The sequence below is a fragment of the Mobula birostris genome, chromosome 10 (assembly GCF_030028105.1).
Source record: "Mobula birostris isolate sMobBir1 chromosome 10, sMobBir1.hap1, whole genome shotgun sequence".
In the NCBI taxonomy this organism is placed as follows: domain Eukaryota; kingdom Metazoa; phylum Chordata; class Chondrichthyes; order Myliobatiformes; family Myliobatidae; genus Mobula; species Mobula birostris.
In genome coordinates, this window is record NC_092379.1 from 58,829,809 (window position 1) to 58,849,128 (window position 19,320).

Here is a 19,320-nt window from a genome sequence, read left to right on the forward strand (position 1 = left end):
CTCCTCCGTGCCCCATGCTCACTGTGTAAGCCCTATTCTGATTGGTCCCTGTTCTACCACTCTTCTCTGTGCCCCATGCTCACTGTGTAAGCCCTATCCTGATTGGTCCTCTGTTTTACCTCTCTCCTCCGTGCCCCACACTCACCTCGTAATCCCTATCCTGATTGGTCCTCTGTTTTACCTCTCTCCTCCGTGCCCCACACTCACCTCGTAATCCCTATCCTGATTGGTCCTCTGTTCTACCACACTCCTCCGTGTCCTACAGTTTACTGTGTAAGCCCTATCCTGATTGGTCCCCTGTTCTACCACACCCCTCTGTGCCCCATTGCTCACCGTGTAAGCCCTATCCTGATTGGTCTCCTGTTCTACCACACTCCTCCGTGCCCCATGCTCACTGTGTAAGCCCTATTCTGATTGGTCCCTGTTCTACCACTCTTCTCTGTGCCCCATGCTCACTGTGTAAGCCCTATCCTGATTGGTCCTCTGTTTTACCTCTCTCCTCCGTGCCCCACACTCACCTCGTAATCCCTATCCTGATTGGTCCTCTGTTTTACCTCTCTCCTCCGTGCCCCACACTCACCTCGTAATCCCTATCCTGATTGGTCCTCTGTTCTACCACACTCCTCCGTGTCCTACAGTTTACTGTGTAAGCCCTATCCTGATTGGTCCCCTGTTCTACCACACCCCTCTGTGCCCCATGCTCACTGTGTAAGCTCTATTCTGATTGGTCCCCTGTGCTACCACACCCCTCTGTGCCCTATGCTCACTGTGTAAGCTCTATTCTGATTGGTCCTCTGTTTTACCTCTCTCCTCCGTGCCCCACACTCACCTCGTAATCCCTATCCTGATTGGTCCGCGTTCTACCACACTCCTCCGTGCCCCACGCTCACTGTGTAAGCTCTATTCTGATTGGTCCTCTGTTTTACCTCTCTCCTCCGTGCCCCACACTCACCTCGTAAGCCCTATCCTGATTGGTCCGCGTTCTACCACACTCCTCTGTGTCCTAGTGCTCTCTGTGAAAGCACTCCGTACCCCACGCTCACTGTGTAAGCCCTATCGTAATTGATCCCCTGTTCTCCCACACTCCTCGGTGCCCCATGCTCACTGTGAAAGCTCTATCCTGATTGGTCCCTGTTCTACCACACTCCTTTGGGCCCCATGCTCACTGTGTAAGCTCTATTCTGATTGGTCCCCTGTCCTATCACACTCCACCGTGCCCACGCTGATTGTGTGAGCCCCATCCTGATTGGTCCTCTGTTCAACCACACTCCTCCGTGCCCCACGCTCACTGTGTAAGCCCTATCCTGATTGGTCCCTGTTCTACCGCAATCCTCCATGTCCTACTGCTCACTGTGTTTGCCCTATCCGGATTGGTCCCCTGTTCTACCACACTCCTCCGTACCCGATGCTCACTGTGTAAGCCGTATTCTGATTGGTTCCCTGTTCTACCATACTCCGTGCCCCATGCGCACTGTGTAAGCCCTATCGTGATTGGTCCTCTGTTCTACCACACCCCTCCGTGCCCCATGCGCACTGTGTAAGCCGTATCCTGATTGGTCCCCATTCTACCACACTCCTCCTTCTCCTACTGCTCACTGTGTAAGCCCTATTCTGATGGGTCCCCTGTTCTACCACACTCCTTCGTGTCCTGCTGCTCACTGTGTAAGCCCTATTCTGATTGGTCCCCTGTTCTTCCACACTCCTCCGTGCCCCATGCTCACTGTGTAAGCCCTATTCTGATTGGTCCCCTGTTCTACCATACTCTGTGCCCAATGCCCACTGTGTAAGCCCTATTCCGATTGGTCCCCTGTTCTACCACACTCCTCCATGCCCTATGCCCACTGTGTAAGCCCTATTCTGATTGGTCCCTGTTCTACCACACACCTCCGTACCCCACGCTCACTGTGTAAGCCCTATCCTGATTGGCCCCCTGCTCTACCACACTCCTCCGTGCCTGACCCACTGCTCACCATGTAAGCCCTATCCTGATTTGTCTACTGAAGTACAACACTACGGACTTGTCTCCCTTAAATTCCATCCTGCAATTTTCAACCCATTTGAATTGAATTAAATTGAATTGACTTTACTTCTTTCATCCTTCATATACGTGAGGTGTAAAAATCTTTATGTTAGCGTCACCATCTAAATGTACAATGTACAATTTATAGTAATTTGTAATAAATAGTACAACAGGACAATCAATATAGCATAGAATACAAATTTATCAGCGAAAGTTAATCAGTCTGTTGGCCTGGTGGAAGAAGCTGTCCTGAAGCCTGTTGGTCCTGGCTCTTATGCTGGTTTCCCAGATGGTAGCAGCTGTAACAGTTTGCGGTTGGAGTGACTCAGATCCCCAATGATCCTCTTTACAAATCTGCCTTTGTAAATGTCCTGAATAGTGGGAAGTTCACATTCATAGATGCGCTGGGCTGTCTGCACCACTCTCTGCAGAGTCCTGCAATTGAGGGAAGTACAGTTCCCATACCAGGTAGTGATGCAGCCAGTCAGGATGCTCTCAATTGTGTCCCTGTAAAAAGTCCTTAGGATTTGAGGGCCCATACCAAACTTCTTCAACCGTCTGAGGTGAAACAGGTGCTGTTGTGCTTTTTTCACCACACAGCTAGTATGTACAGACCACATGAGACACTCGGTAATGTGTATACCAAGGAACTTAAAGCTGTTCACCCTCTCAACCCCAGATCTATTGATGTCAATAGGAGTTAGCCTGTCTCCATTCCTCCTGTTGTCCACAACCAGCTCCTTTGTTTTTGCGACAAAGTGGTTGTTTTCTTGACACCATTGTGAAAGGGTGATGACTTCTCTGTAGGTTGCCTCATTATTACTTCAGATAAGGCCAATCAGTGTAGTGTCATCAGCAAATTTAATTAGCAGATTGGAGCTGTGGGTAGTGACACAGCCATTGGTGTACAGAGAGTAAAAGAGGGGCTTAGGACACACTCCTGAGGGGCACCTGTGTTGAGGGTCCAGACCCCACTGCAAACTCGGATAGTCTTCCTCACTGTCCACTACACCCCCAATCTTGGTGACATCCGCAAATTTGCGGATCCTATATCATCCAGATCACTGATATAGATGACAAACAACAGATCCAGCACTGATCCCCACGACACCCCAATAGTCACAGGTCTCCAGTCACAGAGGCAACCCTCTCCCACCACTCTCTGTCTTCTCCCACAAAGCCAATCTTTAATCCAATTTACTAACTCATCCTGAATGCTGAGCAACTGAACCTTCTTGACCAGCCTCCCATGCAGGATCTTATCAAATGCCTTGCTAAAGTCCATGTAGACAGCATCTACTGCCTTTTCCTTCATCAACTTACCCGGTAAGAACCTCAAAAAAACTCTATAAAATTGGTTGGACACGACCTACCACACACAAAGTCATGCTGACAATCCCTAATCATTTCCCATCTATCCAAATACTCATACATGCAGTCCCTTAGAAAACCTTCCAATAACTTTCAAACTACTGCTTACTGGCTTATAATTTACAGATTTATTTTTAGAGCCTTTCTTAAACAGTGTAACATTATCTATCCTCCAGTTCTCCAGTACCTCACCTGTCACTAAGGATGATTTAAGTACCTTGGCCCACGCAATTTTTGCGCTTACCTCCCACAGGTTTCCACTGGCTTCCGATCGCTGATTGGCCGCTGCTCAAACACTAAACTGCTACGAATGCCTTGTGTACTCAATCGGCGAACTTGAGTGAGCTACGTCTTCTCATGTTTCCGACAGCTGATCTACCACGGCTTTTTACTCTGGTCCTCTCAAATGAATGCTTAGACATTCCATTTGCCTTCCTTGTAATCATCTCAACTTTCAAGTTAAAGAGCTGAAGCAACCAGCAAGTTAACCAACAGTTAATCCTGAACCAAGACTCCTATGTTTATCTACGACAATCCTGCAATGGTACCTCACACTTTCAAATTCTTTCCTTATTTAGTAAGTAGTCTATACCTTTATTCCTTCCACCAAAATACATGACCATATACTTCCTTATGTTGTATTCCATCTGTCACTTCTTTTTCTATTCTCTCAACCTGTCCAAGTCCTTTTGTAGATTCCCTGCTTCCTCAACAGGCATAGTTCATCCTGTTCATCCTGTACTACAGTGACTGCATCAATGTTCTCAAAGTAATAACATCTCAGAACATTCATCTGTAACTTGATGCCATGGGACTGGTCGCCTCAAGAATGTGGTGAATTCAGCTGAAAATATCCATGCTACCATGATCTCCACTTGTGCACCATGAAGCTGAAGACCAGTAGTTCTTCGGAGAAAGCACCCAGTGCTGCATGGACAACGCACCATAACACAGCCCCAACGAGGGCCGCTATCTTTGCTTTCACTTACTCCACCAAGTACCGTTCTGACATTCATCTTTGCAAATTTGTTTCATTTCTAGTGTTGTAAGGCACAAAGTCTTTACCTGCAACAAACACTTAACTCTTTCACAGTAGAGATATCAGAACTGAAGCACAGAAGTGGATTCTCAGCCCAACTTGTTCATACCAACCACAATGTTTATCTACAACAATCCTGCAATGGTCCCATCTCTAATACCTTGCTATCTGTTACTACCACTCCATCTGGCAGGGTTTTTAAAAAATAATCACTGCCTTCTGTATGGAGCAACATGCCCCTCAGTTCTCCATGCTGTCTGGGTGGAAGGGAATCACAGTTCTAAAGCCAAAAGATCAGTTTGGAACTGTTTGTATCAACTCTTTAGCAGCAGAGATCCTGTTACCAGTCCGGACTAATTCAGCCCTGACTCCTAATAACAAATCTTGTAAAACTAAAGAGGACAATATAAAATGATTTCAAATTGGACATCAACTGCAAACCAGTAAAAATAATAAATACAAATATAGAAAGCAGTACCCAGAAGATGTTGTTGCTATAATGATTTTTAAAGCCGAAGTCACAAGGTAAGGGTTTTACCTGTTCTGCAGAAGCCACACTGCTACTGACAGATCCCATTTGACCTTCAGGAAGTTGCAGATTCAAATCAAGACTGAAAACAAAAGAACACATGCTCCATTAGGCATTTCTGTTCTAGAATTGAGACAAGACTATTGGAAATATAGTAGTAAACTGGATTAGATGTTGGCCTTGTGGGAGAAGCCAGAGAGTGACGGTAGGTAGTTGCCTCTGTGACTAGTGGAGTGCTGCAGGGATTGGTGTTGGGTCCGTTGCCATTTGTCATCTAAATCAATGATTTGCATGATAATGTGGTTAACTGGATCAGCAGATGACACCTAGATTGTGGGTTTAGTGCACAGCAAGGAAGACTATCAGAGCTTGCAGTGGGATCTGGACCAGCTGAAAAAATAGGCTGATAAATGGCAAATGGAATTTAATGCAGACAAGTTCAAGGTGGTGCAATGGGGTAGGCCCAACCAGGTAACAGTCGGGCACTGAGGAGTGTGACAGAACACAGGGATCAGGGAATACGGGTCCATGATTCATTGAAAGCGGTGGCACAGGTGGATAGGATTGTAAAGAAAACTTTTGGCACACTGGCATTTATTTTAAAAAAAGTATTGGGTACAGAAGGGATGTTATATTGAAGTTCTATAAGTTGTTGGTGGGACCCAATTTGGGGTATTGTGTGCACATTTGGTCATCGACCTTGGATTAAGGGTGAAAGGTCACTGAAAGGGTTGTGAGAGTCTGGAATGAGCAGCCAGCACGAGTGGTGCAGGCCAGCTCAATTTCAACATTTAAGAGAAGGTTGGAAGGGAGGGGTATGGAGGGTATGGTCCTCGTGCAGATCAATGGGAGTAGGCAGTTTAAATGATCTAGATGGACCAAAGAACCTGTTTCTGTGCTGTTCTTTTCTATGACACTATTTGAAATGACTCATAAATAAAACCTATCCTGCAAATCTGAAAAATGTATCCAACATTAACAAAAGTATAAGGAGCCAATATGACTGCAACGTCTTCTGAGTATACGGGAAATGCATTGGGTGGCAACAGTAAAGTCGCATGCAATGCAGGGACTACAACAGGAGATGGTGATCAGTTCAAGGTGAAGATGCAACGCTGCATCGATGTTTGAAGACTAATGAGGGGCAATTGTCTTCGCTGAATACAATCATGACTGAACCATTTTACAACCAAACATGATTTCAGATATAAAAAAGAACAAAATGGTTTCAGAATAACAGTTCAAAGCATAAACTGAACAAATCTGGCAATTCAATCTTTTCTGCTCTAAGCGGACACAAGAAGCTATGAAATTAATTTCAATTCCAGGCAGAGAGCGTACCTACAAATCGGTGATAATAAATCTGACGTTAAGTCACAAGTTTAGTAAAATGACCACTGGTTGTCCCTGGATGCAGCCAGAGTTTCTATGTTCTAATACTGCAGTCAACCAAACTACCAGTCATTGATTTTCTCTGTCTCAACGAGAATTCATTTAATTAATCATGAGCACAAAGATGACTGATTGTACTGATAGGCAGATACTGTCAGCGTTAGATCTGAAAACATCTTTAGTGTCATATGGTTGCGGTACCAATTACTGCCATTCTCTGACCAAATTCTTTGGGTGCCACGGTAGGGTAGCATGCAGCACGAAGCTATTACAAATTGCAGTGCTGCGGAGTTCAGAGTTCAGCTCCAGCGCCATTCAGTATGTTCTCTCTGTGGAATGTGTGAAAACTCTGGTTTCCTCTCACACGCCAAGGACGTACCGGGTAGGTTAACTGGACATAGTATATTGTCCATGATTAGGTTGAGGTTAATCGGGTTCGTCAGGGGTTGCGTGGCGTGGCTCAAAAGGCCAACTTCACATTGTATGGCTGGAGTCGTTTTCATTATTAAATCTTTTTATTAATTATTATTGAAAATGAACAACAAAAAAAAACATTAAAATAATCAAGTCAACATTATATATAATGTTATTATATACGAGTTAAACTGTCAACCAAGCTAAACAGTATATCAATAATAATAATCATTTAAAAAAAACAGAATGTTAAAGCTATTTTTTTGGAAGAAAGAAAGAGGGGAAAAAACCCTACTAACAAAAAAAAAGAGGGAAAAAAACACATTTGGAGCACAAACCCGGAGCTATACGCCATAGAAACATAGAAAATAGGAAAATAGGTGCAGGAGTAGGCCATTCGGCCCTTCGAGACTGCACCGTCATTCAGTATGATCATGGGTGATCATCCAACTCAGAACCCTGTACCAGTCTTCCCTCCATACCCACTGATCCCTTTAGCCACAAGGGCCATATCTAACTCCCTCTTAAATATAGCCAATGAACTGGCCTCAACTGTTTCCTGTGGCAGAGAATTCCACAGATTCACCACTCTGTGTGAAGAAGTTTTTCCTAATCTCGGTCCTAAAAGACTTCCCCTTTATCTTCAAACTGTGACCCCTTGTTCTGTACTTCCCCAAGATTGGGAACAATCTTCCTGCATCTAGCCTGTCCAATCCCTTTAGGATCTTATACGTTTCAATCAGATCCCCCCTCAATCTTCTAAATTCCAACGAGTACAAGCCCAGTTCATCCAGTCTTTCTTCATATGAAAGTCCTGCCATCCCAGGAATCAATCTGGTGAACCTTCTCTGTACTCCCTCTATGGCAAGGATGTCTTTCCTCAGATTAGGGGACCAAAACTGCACACAATACTCCAGGTGTGGTCTCACCAAGGCCTTGTACAACTGCAATAGCACCTCCCTGCTCCTGTACTCGAATCCTCTTGCTATAAATGCCAGCATACCATTCGCCTTTTTCACCGCCTGCTGTATCTGCATGCCCACTTTCAATGACTGGTGTATAATGACACCCAGGTCACGTTCCACCTCCCCTTTTCCTAATCGGCTACCATTCAGATAATAATCTGTTTTCCTGTTTTTGCCACCAAAGTGGATAACCTCACATTTATCCACATTAAATTGTATCTGCCATGAACTTGCCCACTCACCTAACCTATCCAAGTCATCCTGCGTCCTCTTAGCATCCTCCTCACAGCTAACACTGCTGCCCAGCTTCGTGTCATCCGCAAACTTGGAGATGCTGCATTTAATTCCCTCATCTAAGTCATTAATATATATTGTAAACAACTGGGGTCCCAGCACTGAGCCTTGTGGTACCCCACTAGTCACTGCCTGCCAATTCTGAAAAGGTCCCGTTTATTCCCACTCTTTACTTCCTGTCTGCCAACCAATTGTCTATCCACATCAATACCTTACCCCCAATACTGTGTGCTTTAAGTTTGCACACTAATCTCCTGTGTGGGACCTTGTCAAAAGCCTTCTGAAAATCCAAATATACCACATCCACTGGTTCTCCCCTATCCACTCTACTAGTTACATCCTTAAAAAATTCTATGAGATTCATCAGACGTGATCCTCCTTTCACAAATCCATGCTGACTTTGTCCGATGATCTCACCGCTTTCCAAATGTGCTGTTATCACATCTTTGATAACTGACTCTAGCATCTTCCCCACCACCGATGTTAGGCTAACCGGTCTATAATTGCCATACAAGCTTCCAAAAAAAAAAGACATCAATCCACCAGCCAAATCCATCAAGAATCAGAAGAGGACCATCTTAATTAACTCAAATCAAATGATAGTAGTGGATAAAAGAGCCCCACCTTTTCTCAAAAGTCAAATCGAGGATCAAAAGTTCGACTTTTGATTTTTTCCAAACTAAGACATAAAATCACCTGAGAGAACCATTGTATCAAAGTGGGAGCAGAAGCATCTTTCCATTTTAATAAAACAGCCTTTCTAGCCAATAATGTGCCAAATGCAATTACGTGTTGGTCTGATAGAGAAATACTGTGAATATATTGAGGAATTATACCAAACAGAACTGTCAATTTATTAGGTTGTAAATTAATGTTTAAAGATTTAGAAATTGTGGAAAAAATAGATTTCCAAAATTGTTTCAATACAGAACATGACCAAAACATAAGTGTCAATGTAGTTTTACATCTATCACACTGACTATTAACATTAGGAAATATTTTAGACAGCCTCTCCTTTGTCAAATAATAACGATGTACAATTTTAAATTGAGTTAGAAAGTGACTGGCACAAATCGAAGAAGAGTTAACCAACTTCAAAATTCGCAACCAATCCTCTGTTTTCAAGGTCACGTTAAGCTCTCTTTCCCAATCTTGCTTAATCTTAAGTAAAGGATAATTATCCTGTTGTAATAGTAAATTATAAATTTTCCCAATGAAACTTTTCACTAAAGGGTTCATTTTTAAAATAATGTCTAACAGGTCAGAATCTTGTATATATGGAAAATTACTTAAATATTCTTGTAAGAAATGTCTGACCTGAAGATATTGCAAAAAGTGTGAATATGAGAGAGAATATTTAATTATTAATTTCTCAAAGGACATCAATCAGCCTTCTTGAAATAGATCCCTAAAGGAATAAATTCCTTTATTCCTCCAAAGAGAAAAGGTAGGATCACTAAGTGAAGGTTTAAATAAATAGTTTTGATAAATTAAACTAAGAAGGTTAAATTTTTTAAGATTAAAAAACTTACGAAACTGGTACCAAATTCCTAATGACTGCTTAATCATAGGATTTATATTTAAAATAGAAATTTTGGCTAGTTGTACAGGTAAAGAAGCTCCTGATAACGAAGCTAAATGAAATTGTTTCACAGCTTTCAATTCCAAGTCAACCCATAGTGGTCGTTCATTTTATCGCTCCAATATAATCATGAACATGCATAACGTATATTAACCGCCCAATAATACATTCTTAAATTAGGCAAAGCAAGACCTCCATCCTTTTTTAATTTTTGTAAATGACATTTTCCAATTCTTGGTCTTTTATTATTCCAAACAAAAGATGAAATAATAGAATCAACATGATCAAAAAACTTCTTAATTAGAAAAAAAGGAATATTTTGAAATACATATAAAAAATTTTGGTAGGATCATCATTTTAACTGCATGAATTCGACCGGTTAACGAAAGTGTAAGTGGATTCCATGTAGAAAATAATTGCTTCATAAAATCCACTAAGGGAATTAAATTAGCTCTATAAAGGTCTCCATAATTTTTAGTGATGATAATACCTAAACATTTAAAAGAATCCGTAACTTTAAAAGGAATGTCATCACATATAGAAGCAGAATCATTTAAAGGAAATAATTCACTTCCATGCAGGTTTAATTTATGTCCTGAAAACTTTCCAAATTCATTTAATAAGTTCAATAAACTAGGAATAGATTCTACAGGATTCGAAACATAAACTAAGAGATCATCAGCGTAGAGGGAAATCTTATGAATAGCCCCTTTTATGGAAATTCCTTGAATATCTTTAGCTTCACGATGTGCAACAGCCAAAAGTTCAGGCACCAAATTAAATAACAAAGGACTAAACGGACATCCTTGTCTCGTACCCTGCGAAAGTCGAAAAAGTGGGGATCTGCAGTTATTAGTAATAACAGTGGCAATAGGGCTTTTATATATCAATCTAATCCATTTATTAAAATTAGTACCAAAGCTAAATTTCCGGCTGGAGTCATACAGTTTACCACCCGCTCCCTGTCCATACCACCCCGAGGGCCCAGTTTACCACCCTCTCCCTGTCCATACCACCCCGAGGGCCCAGTTTACCACCCTCCGCCTGTCAATACCACCCCGAGGGCCCAGTTTACCACCCTCTCCCTGTCCATACCACCCCGACAGCCCAGTTTACCACCCGCTCCCTGTCCATACCACCCCGAGGGCCCAGTTTACCACCCTCCGCCTGTCAATACCACCCCGAGGGCCCAGTTTACCACCCTCTCACTGTCCATACCACCCCGACAGCCCAGTTTACCACCCACTCCCTGTCCATACCACCCTGAGGGCCCAGTTTACCATCCTCTCACTGTCCATACCACCCCGAGGGCCCAGTTTACCACCCTCCGCCTGTCAATACCACCCCGAGGGCCCAGTTTACCACCCTCTCCCTGTCCATAACATCCTGAGGGCCCAGTTTACCACCCTCTCCCTGTCCATACCACCCCGACAGCCCTGTTTACTACCCTCTCCCTGTCCATACCACTCCGAGGCCCCAGTTTACCACACTCTCCCAGTCCATACCACCCCGAGGGCCCAATTTACCACCCTCTGACTGTCCATACCACCCCGAGGCCCCAGTTTACCACCCTCTCCCTGTCCATACCACCCCGAGGGCCCAGGTTACCACCCTCTCCCTGTCCATACCACCCCGAGGGCCCAGGTTACCACCCTCTCCCTGTCCATACCACCCCGAGGGCCCAGTTTACCAAAACCAAAGACAAGACGGTGCAAAAATACCACATACAAACCACTTTTTGAAATAATATCAGTTACATACAAACTGTGCAGTTGATGGTAATTCTCATTAGTTTGCTGCGCTAGGTATTTAAAAGCAGAGAAGGAGAACGAGAAGTTTGAAAAGCACTGCAACAGTTCCCGTTAAAGTGCCCGATGCAATATGAGGAAAAACTCTAATCTATCCTTCACAAAAATATACCTATAAAAAGACTGGAAGTTGCCAAAATAAAATATTACTCATCTTTGGAAGAATTAGTTGTGGTATTCCTCTTATTAAGCTGCACTATAGTCTGACCAGACTGATCATTAAACATTTAAATACTGGAGACATTACAAACAGCTATCAGAGGAACCCACATGAAGCTCAGCACTTTTCCTTTAGTACTACTGTGGCACCCGAACAGACAGACAGGTTTCAATTTGATTTAAGATGTTCTAGTTAACGCTAAAAGACACCCGTCTCTGGAATGGTGGTTGGATATGAGCAAAGTCACCACAAGAGGGCAGTACTCCACATTAAAACTCAAAATAAATTATTTGATACTAACCCAGCTTCATCAGCCATTTCCTGCAGCAACGAATCCACTTGATGCTAGGGAGAGACAGATTATCTGTGAGTGCTTTATACAAGAGAGAAAAATATGTTTAATCATTACAGCTGATTCAACAGCCACTTGATATGCCAGTTAGTTCTGAAGGAGTCACCAATGCTTGACAACAAATATATAATATAGGAGGTAAGATGTGAAAAATAGCAAGCAGTTAGAAGATCGTGCATCAGACTACCTACCTGAGGAAGGGACATTAACAAAGGAGCTGGCCTTTGGAAAAGGGTCAATGGATCCATGCATCCACCTTAACAAGATGATTGTACTATGTCTATGGAATGTCTTTACTTTATAAAATGGTAAACTACTTTTCTTGAACTGTTGCAGCCCAGGTGACAAAACTATTTCCATAGTGTAGATAGATGCACGAGCTTTTAGGATTTTGTTCCAGCAATGATAATGCAATGTCAAGTTGGGATAGTGAGCAGCTTTGAGAGAGACTTGCCTGTTGTGATAATCCCTTGCTCTTTCCGCTGTTATTCAAAGTAACACTGATCAAAGATTTGTGGAGCATGCGCCTGTGGTATATGGAACATGGAACACAGACGAGTACAGCACAGGAACAGGCCATTCGGCCCACAATGTTGTGCCGAACCAGCTATAAATCAAATCAAAAACACTCAAACACTAATCCCTCATCCCTTGCACCTATATCTTCCTCACATCCAAGTGCCTATCCAATCATCTCTTAAAGGCCTCTAATGTATTTGCCTCTACCAGCGCACCAGGCAGTGCATTCCATGCATCCACCACTCTCTTGAGTAAAAAACTTACCCCTCAAATTCCCCTCGAACCTATCCCCTCTCACCTTCAAATGCATGCCCTCTGATATTAGACATTTCAACCCTGGGAAACAGATACTCCCTGTCTGCTCCCACAGTCTTGTATCAGATCCCCCCCCTCAGCCTCCCATGCTCCAGAGAAAACAGTCCAAGTTTATCCAGCCTCTTGCGATAGCACGTGTCCTCTAAACCAGGCAGCATCCTGGTAAACCTCATCTGCACCCTCTCCGAAACCTCAACATCCTTCCTATAGTGGGGTGACCAGAACTGAATTCAATACTCCAGATGTGGCCTAACCGGAGTTTTTTATAAAGTTCCAACATAACCTCCTGACCTTTCAACTCAATGCCTCGACTAATAAAACGAGTCTTCTTAACCATCCTATTGACCTGTGCAGCCACCTCCAAGGAGCTACAAAATTGGATCTCAAGATCTCTCTGCTCAGCAACACTGTTGAGGACTTTGCCCTTAACAATGTACTGTCTCCTTGCATTTGCCCTACCGAGGAGCAACACCTCACATTTATTTGGGTTAAATTCCATCTGCCATTTCTCAGCCCGTATCTGCAACTGACAACTACAACAGCGAGAAGTGCATCCAGCTTCAGCTTCTATCAATTCACATTAAGGAGTTGGAGCTGGAACTGGATGAACTCCAGATCATTCTGAAGGCTGAGGGGGTGATAGATAAGACATATCGAGAAGTAGTTACACCCAAGAAGCAGGACACAGGAAACGCGTTGGGTGACAGTCCGGACGGGGATAGAAGTTAAGGAGCCAGTGCAGAGTACCCCTGTGGCTGTCCCCCTGAACAACAGATAAATAATTTTAGAAACAGTTGGGGGGAGGGTGGGGAGGACCAAACAGAGGAAAGTTATGGTGGTCGGGTCTCTGGTACTGACTCTGCCTCTAGGACTCACGTGGGAAAGGGGAAGAAGAGGCACACTGTGGTGACAGGGGATTTGTTAGTTAAGGAATGGACAGGAGGTTCTGTTGGCGAAACAAGATTCCAGCATGGTATGATACCTCCTGGGTGCCAGGGTCTGTGATATCTCAGATCGAGTCTTCAGCAAGTGGGAGGGTGAGCATCCAGAAGATGTGGTCCATGTAGGTATCAGTGACATGGGTAGGATGAGTGATGAAGTTCTGCATAGTGAGGTCAGGGAGTTAGGTACTTAGTAAAAGGGCAGGGCTCCGGGGTTGTGCTCTCAGGATTGCTACCCATGCCGTGTGCTAGTGAGGCCAGAACTAGGAAGATTATACAGTTTAATACGTGGCTAAGGAATTGGTGTAGGAGGGAGGGCATAAGATTTTTGGATCACTGGGCTCTCCTCCAGGGAAGGTGGGACCTGTACAGAAGGGACGGTTTGCACCTGAATTGGAGGAGGTCTAATATCTCAACGGGAAGGTTTGTTAATGCTGTACAGTGGGGTTTAAACTAGAGGTACAGGGGGATGGGAACCAGAGTGCCAGAACAGTTAGTAGAGAGGTTGTGGAGGTAGATGTTGGTAAGACCTCAGACAAACTCAGAGATTGATAGGTATCTGAGTAGCCAGGGCATCAAAGGTTATGGTGAGAAGGCGGGGGAGTGGGACTAAATGGGAGAATGGATCACCTCATGATAAAATGGCAGAGTAGACTAGATGGGCCGAATGGCCGACTTCTGATCCTTTGCCTTATGGTCTTATAAAGTCAGAAACCAAAAGGCTGAGCATGGTGGGACTAGTGATCCGAACTGTGTGTATTTCAATGCAAGAAGTATCGTCGAAAAGGCGGATGATAGTGCGGAAGATGAGGTAGCTGGTTGACAAACAGAGGCAATGTGTAGTGAAGAGAGGCTGTTGATAGGGCAAAACTGCAGTCAACAGGATGAGTTGCAATGTAAAAGGCAGACAAAATCGAAAAGGGTGAACATAGGACTGAAAGCATTATATTTGAATGCGTACAGTGTATGGAATAAGGTAGATGAACTTGCCGCACAGCTACAGATCGGCAGGTATGATGTTGTAGGCATCACTGAATCGTGGCTGAAGGATTATAGCTGGGAGCTTAATGTCCAAGGATACACATTGTATCGAAAGGACAGACAAGAAGTCAGAGCGGGGCTGGCATTGCTCTGTTGGCAAAAAAAAATCAAATCATTAGAAAGAGATGACATAGGCTGGAAGTGTTGAATCATTGTGGATAGAGAAGGAATTGCAAGGGTAAAAAGACCCTGATGGAAGTTGTATACAAGCCCCCAACCACGAGCAAGAATGTGGCCTACAAATTACAACGGGAGATAGAAAATGCATGGCAAAAGAGAAAGGTTACAATAGAAACAGGGAATTTCAATGTACAGGTCGACTGGGAAAATCAGGTTAGTGCTGGATTCCAGGAGGGGGAGTTTCTAGAAAACCTATGAGATGGTTTTTTCGAGCAGTTTGTGGCTGAGCCCACTCAGGGATCGGCTATTCTGGATTGAGTGTTGTGCAATGATCCAGAATTGATTACAGAGCTTAAGGCAAAAGAATCCTCAGAGGCAAGTGATCATAATATGATGAAATTCATTTTGAAAGAGAAGCTAAAGTCAGATGTTACAGTGGAGTAACGGGAATTACAGAGGCATGAGAGAGTCGTCTAGAATTGATTGGAAAAGAACACTGACAGGGATGACAGCAGAGCGACAATGGCTAGAATTTCTGGAGCAATTCGGAAGGCACATGGTATATATATCTCAAAGAGGAAGAAGTACTCTAAAGGCAAGATGACACAACCGAGGCTAACAAGAGAAGTCAAAGCCAACATAAAAGCCAAAGAAAGGGCATTTAATAGAGTAAAAGTTAGTGGGAAGTTAGAGAATTGGGAAGCTTTTAAAAACCAATAGCAGGCAACTACTAGTGTCATTGAGAAGTTAAAGATGGAATATGAAAGTAAGCTAGTCAATAATATTAAAGAGGATACCAAAACATTCTTCAGATACATTAAGTAAAAGAGAGAGCCAAGAGTGGATATCAGGCCACTGGAAAACGATGCTGGAAAGGTAGTAATAGGGGACAACAAAATGGCAGACAAACTGAATAAATATTTTGTGTCAGTCTTCACTGTGGAAGACACGAGTAGTATGGTGGAAGTTCCAGGTGTCAGGGGACATGAAGCGTGTGAAGTCACCATTACTAGAGAGAAGGTTCTTGGAAAAACTAAACACGTGGAATTCTGCAGATGCTGGAAATTCAAGCAACACACATCAAATTTGCTGGTGAACGCAGCAGGCCAGGCAGCATCTCTAGGAAGAGGTACAGTCGACGTTTCGGGCCAAGACCCTTCATCAGGACTGGGAGATCCTGCTTTCTCTGGCGGACAGAGCATAGGTGTTCAGCAAAACAATCTCAACATATAGAAGGCCACATCGGGAGCACCGGACGCAGTATACCACCCCAGCCGACTCACAGGTGAAGTGTCGCCTCGCCTGGAAGGGCTGTTTAGGGCCCTGAATGGTGGTAAGGGAGGAAGTGTAAGGGCATGTGTAAATAAATAAATAAGGGATGGGATGGTATTGGCCTGGGGTGATATACTGCGTCCGGTGCTCCCGATGTGGCCTTCTATATATTGCCGAGACCCGACACAGACTGGGAGATCGTTTTGCTGAACACCTACGCTCTGTCCGCCAGAGAAAGCAGGATCTCCCAGTGGCCACACATTTTAATTCCACATCCCATTCCCATTCTGACGTGTCTATCCACGGCCTCCTCTACTGTAAAGATGAAGCCACACTCAGGTTGGAGGAACAATACCTTATATTCCGTCTGGGTAGCCTCCAACCTGATGGCATGAACATTGGCTTCTCTAACTTCCGTTAATGCCCCACCTCCCCCCATACCCCATCCGTTATTTATTTATATACACACACACATTCTTTCCCTCTCTCTTTCTCCCTCTGTCCCTCTGACTATACCCCTTGCCCATTCTCTGGGTTTTCCCCCCCTCCCCCTTTTCCTTCTCCCTGGGCCTCCTGTCCCATGATCCTCTCATACCCCTTTTGTCAATCACCTGTCCATCTCTTGGCTCCATCCCTCCCCCTCCTGTCTTCTCCTATCATTTTGGATCTCCCCCTCCCCCTCTCAAATCTCTTACTAGCTCTTACTTCCGTTAGTCCTGACGAAGGGCCTCTGCCCGAAACGTCGACTGTACCTCTTCCTAGAGATGCTCTTGGGAAAAGTGAAAGGTCTGAAGGTAGATAAGTCGCCTGGACTAGATCGTGCACACCCCAGAGTTCTTAAAGAGGAGGCTAAAGAGATCATGGAGGCATTAGTAATGATCTTTCAAGAATCATGACATTCTGGAAGGGTTGCAGAAGACTAGGAAAATGGAAATGCCTCTCCACTCTTCAAGAAGGGAAAGAGACAAAAAAAAAAAGGATACCTTAAGCCAGTTAGTCTGACCTTAGTGCTTGGGAAGATGTTGGAGTCGATTATTAAGGATAAGGTCTCAGGGTACTTAGTGACGCATGATAAAATAGGTCATCGTCATGATGGTTTCAACAAGGGAAAATCTTATCTGATAAATCTGTTGGAATTCTTTAAAGAAATAACAAGCAGGATAGACAAAGGAGAATCAGTTGATGTTGTGTACTTGGATTTTCAGAAAGACTTTGACAGGGTGTGACACGAGGTTGCTTAACAAGCTATGAGCTCATGGTATTACAGGAAAGATTCTAGCATGGATAAAGCAGTGGCTGATTGGAAGGAGGCAAAGAGTGGGAATAAAGGGAACCTTTCTGGTTGGCTGCCTGTGACTAGAGGTGTTCCACAGGGACTGTGTTGGAACTGATTTGCTTTTACATTATACGTCAGTGATTTAGATGGAATTGATGGCATTGTTGCAAAGTTTGCAGACGATATGGACAGGTGGAGGGGCAGGTAGTTTTGAGGAAGTAAAGAAGCTCCAGAAGGACTTTGACAGATTAGGAGAATGGGCAAAGAAATGGCAGATGGAACACAGTGTTGAGAAATGTATGGTCATATACTTTGGTAGAAGAAAAGAAAGAGTTAACTATTTTCTAAATGGGGAGAAAATACAAAAAGCTGAGGTGCAAAGGGACTTGAAAGTCCTTATGCAGGATCCCGAAAGGTTAATTTGCAGGTTGAGCCTGTGGTGAGGAAGGCAAATGAAATGTAAGCATTCATTTCAAGAGGACTATTTTATAAAAGCAAGGATGTAATGTTGAGACTCTATAAAGCACTTGTGAAGACTCACTTGAAGCATTGTGAGCAGTTTTGGGCCACTTACCTTAGAAAGGATGTGCTGAAACTGGAGAGGGTTCAAAGGAAGCTGAAGAAAATAATTCCTGGACCTAAGTGGCTTGTCATAGGAAGAGTATTTGATGGCTCTGGGCCTGTATTCACCAGAATTCAGAGGGTGACCTCATTGAAACCTATCGACTGGTTTGAGGACTTCATAGAGGTGCACATGGAGAGAATGTGTCCAATGGTGGGAGAGTCTAAGACTAGGGAACAGAGTCTCCGAATAGAGAGGCTTCCTTTTAGAACAGAGTTAAGGAGGAATTTCTTTAGCCAGAGAATGGTGCATCTGTGGATTTCTTTGCCACAGGCCACTGTGGAGGGCAAGTCTTTCTGTATAGTTAAGGCAGAGGTTGATAGATTCGTGATTAGTCAGGGCACGAAGGGATACAGGGAGAAGGAAAGAGATTGGGGTTGAAAGGAAAATTGGATCAACCATGATGAAATGGCAGAGCAGGCACAAGGGGCTAAATGGCCTAATTCTGATCCCATATCTTACGGTCTGATGGTTTTACGATCTATATCGTGTTGCGTTCTTTGCCAGTCTTCTGCACTATCTACAACTGCACCAATCATCTGCAAAGTTACTAATCCACCCATCTACATTTTTCATCCAGATCATTTACCAACCGCAGAGGTCTCAGCACAGATCTGTGCAGAACTCCATTAATTACAGACCTCCAGCTCAAATAAGTCCCTTCAACCACTACCCTCTGTCTTCTATGCACAATTCAAGCAGCTCTGAATCCAAGCAGCCAATTTGTCACGGATCTAATGCATCTTAATCTTCTGGATTTGCCTCCCATACAGGACTTTGTCAAACACCTTACTAAAATCCACACAAACAATATCCACTGCCCTACCCTTGTCAATCTCTCGTCACCTCAACAAAACACTCAATCAAGTTGGTAAAACAGAATGCCTAGGTGCATTGCTCCAACACACATTGTAGACAGTACAAACTCAAGCAGTTCCACATGGCAGCATTCTGGGCCAAACAATCTCCAGTTGCTTCATCAATATATCCTCCAACAATCCTCCGTGAGAAGGCAGGGATACTGACTCACTGCATAATGATCTACAACTTGAAGTAGTCTGCTGTGGCAACAGCAAAACAAGCTTCTGGCCACTGTGACAATTGGAAAGTAACTAAAAAACATAGAAAACCTACAGCACAATACAGGCCCTTGGGCCCACAGAGTTGTGCCAAACATGTCCCTACCTTAGAAATTACTAAGCTTACCTATAGCCCTCTGTTTTACTAAGCTCCATGTACCTATCTAAAAGTCTCTTAAAAGACTCTATCGTATCCGCCTCCATTACCA

The 19,320-nt window shown here is 43.8% G+C and overlaps 1 protein-coding gene across 1 annotated transcript in view; it reads right to left on the minus strand.

Annotated features, from left to right (window-relative positions):
- Positions 1–19,320, minus strand: part of chmp1b (charged multivesicular body protein 1B) — a 56,501-nt gene that overhangs the window by 13,777 nt on the left and 23,404 nt on the right. Inside the window, exons 6-7 of the mRNA XM_072271226.1 lie at positions 11,876–11,919; positions 4,969–5,041 (exon numbers count right to left, since the gene is read on the minus strand). Of these exons, the coding sequence (XP_072127327.1) occupies positions 4,969–5,041; positions 11,876–11,919 (117 nt within the window). The remainder of the gene's footprint in view (positions 1–4,968; positions 5,042–11,875; positions 11,920–19,320) is intronic.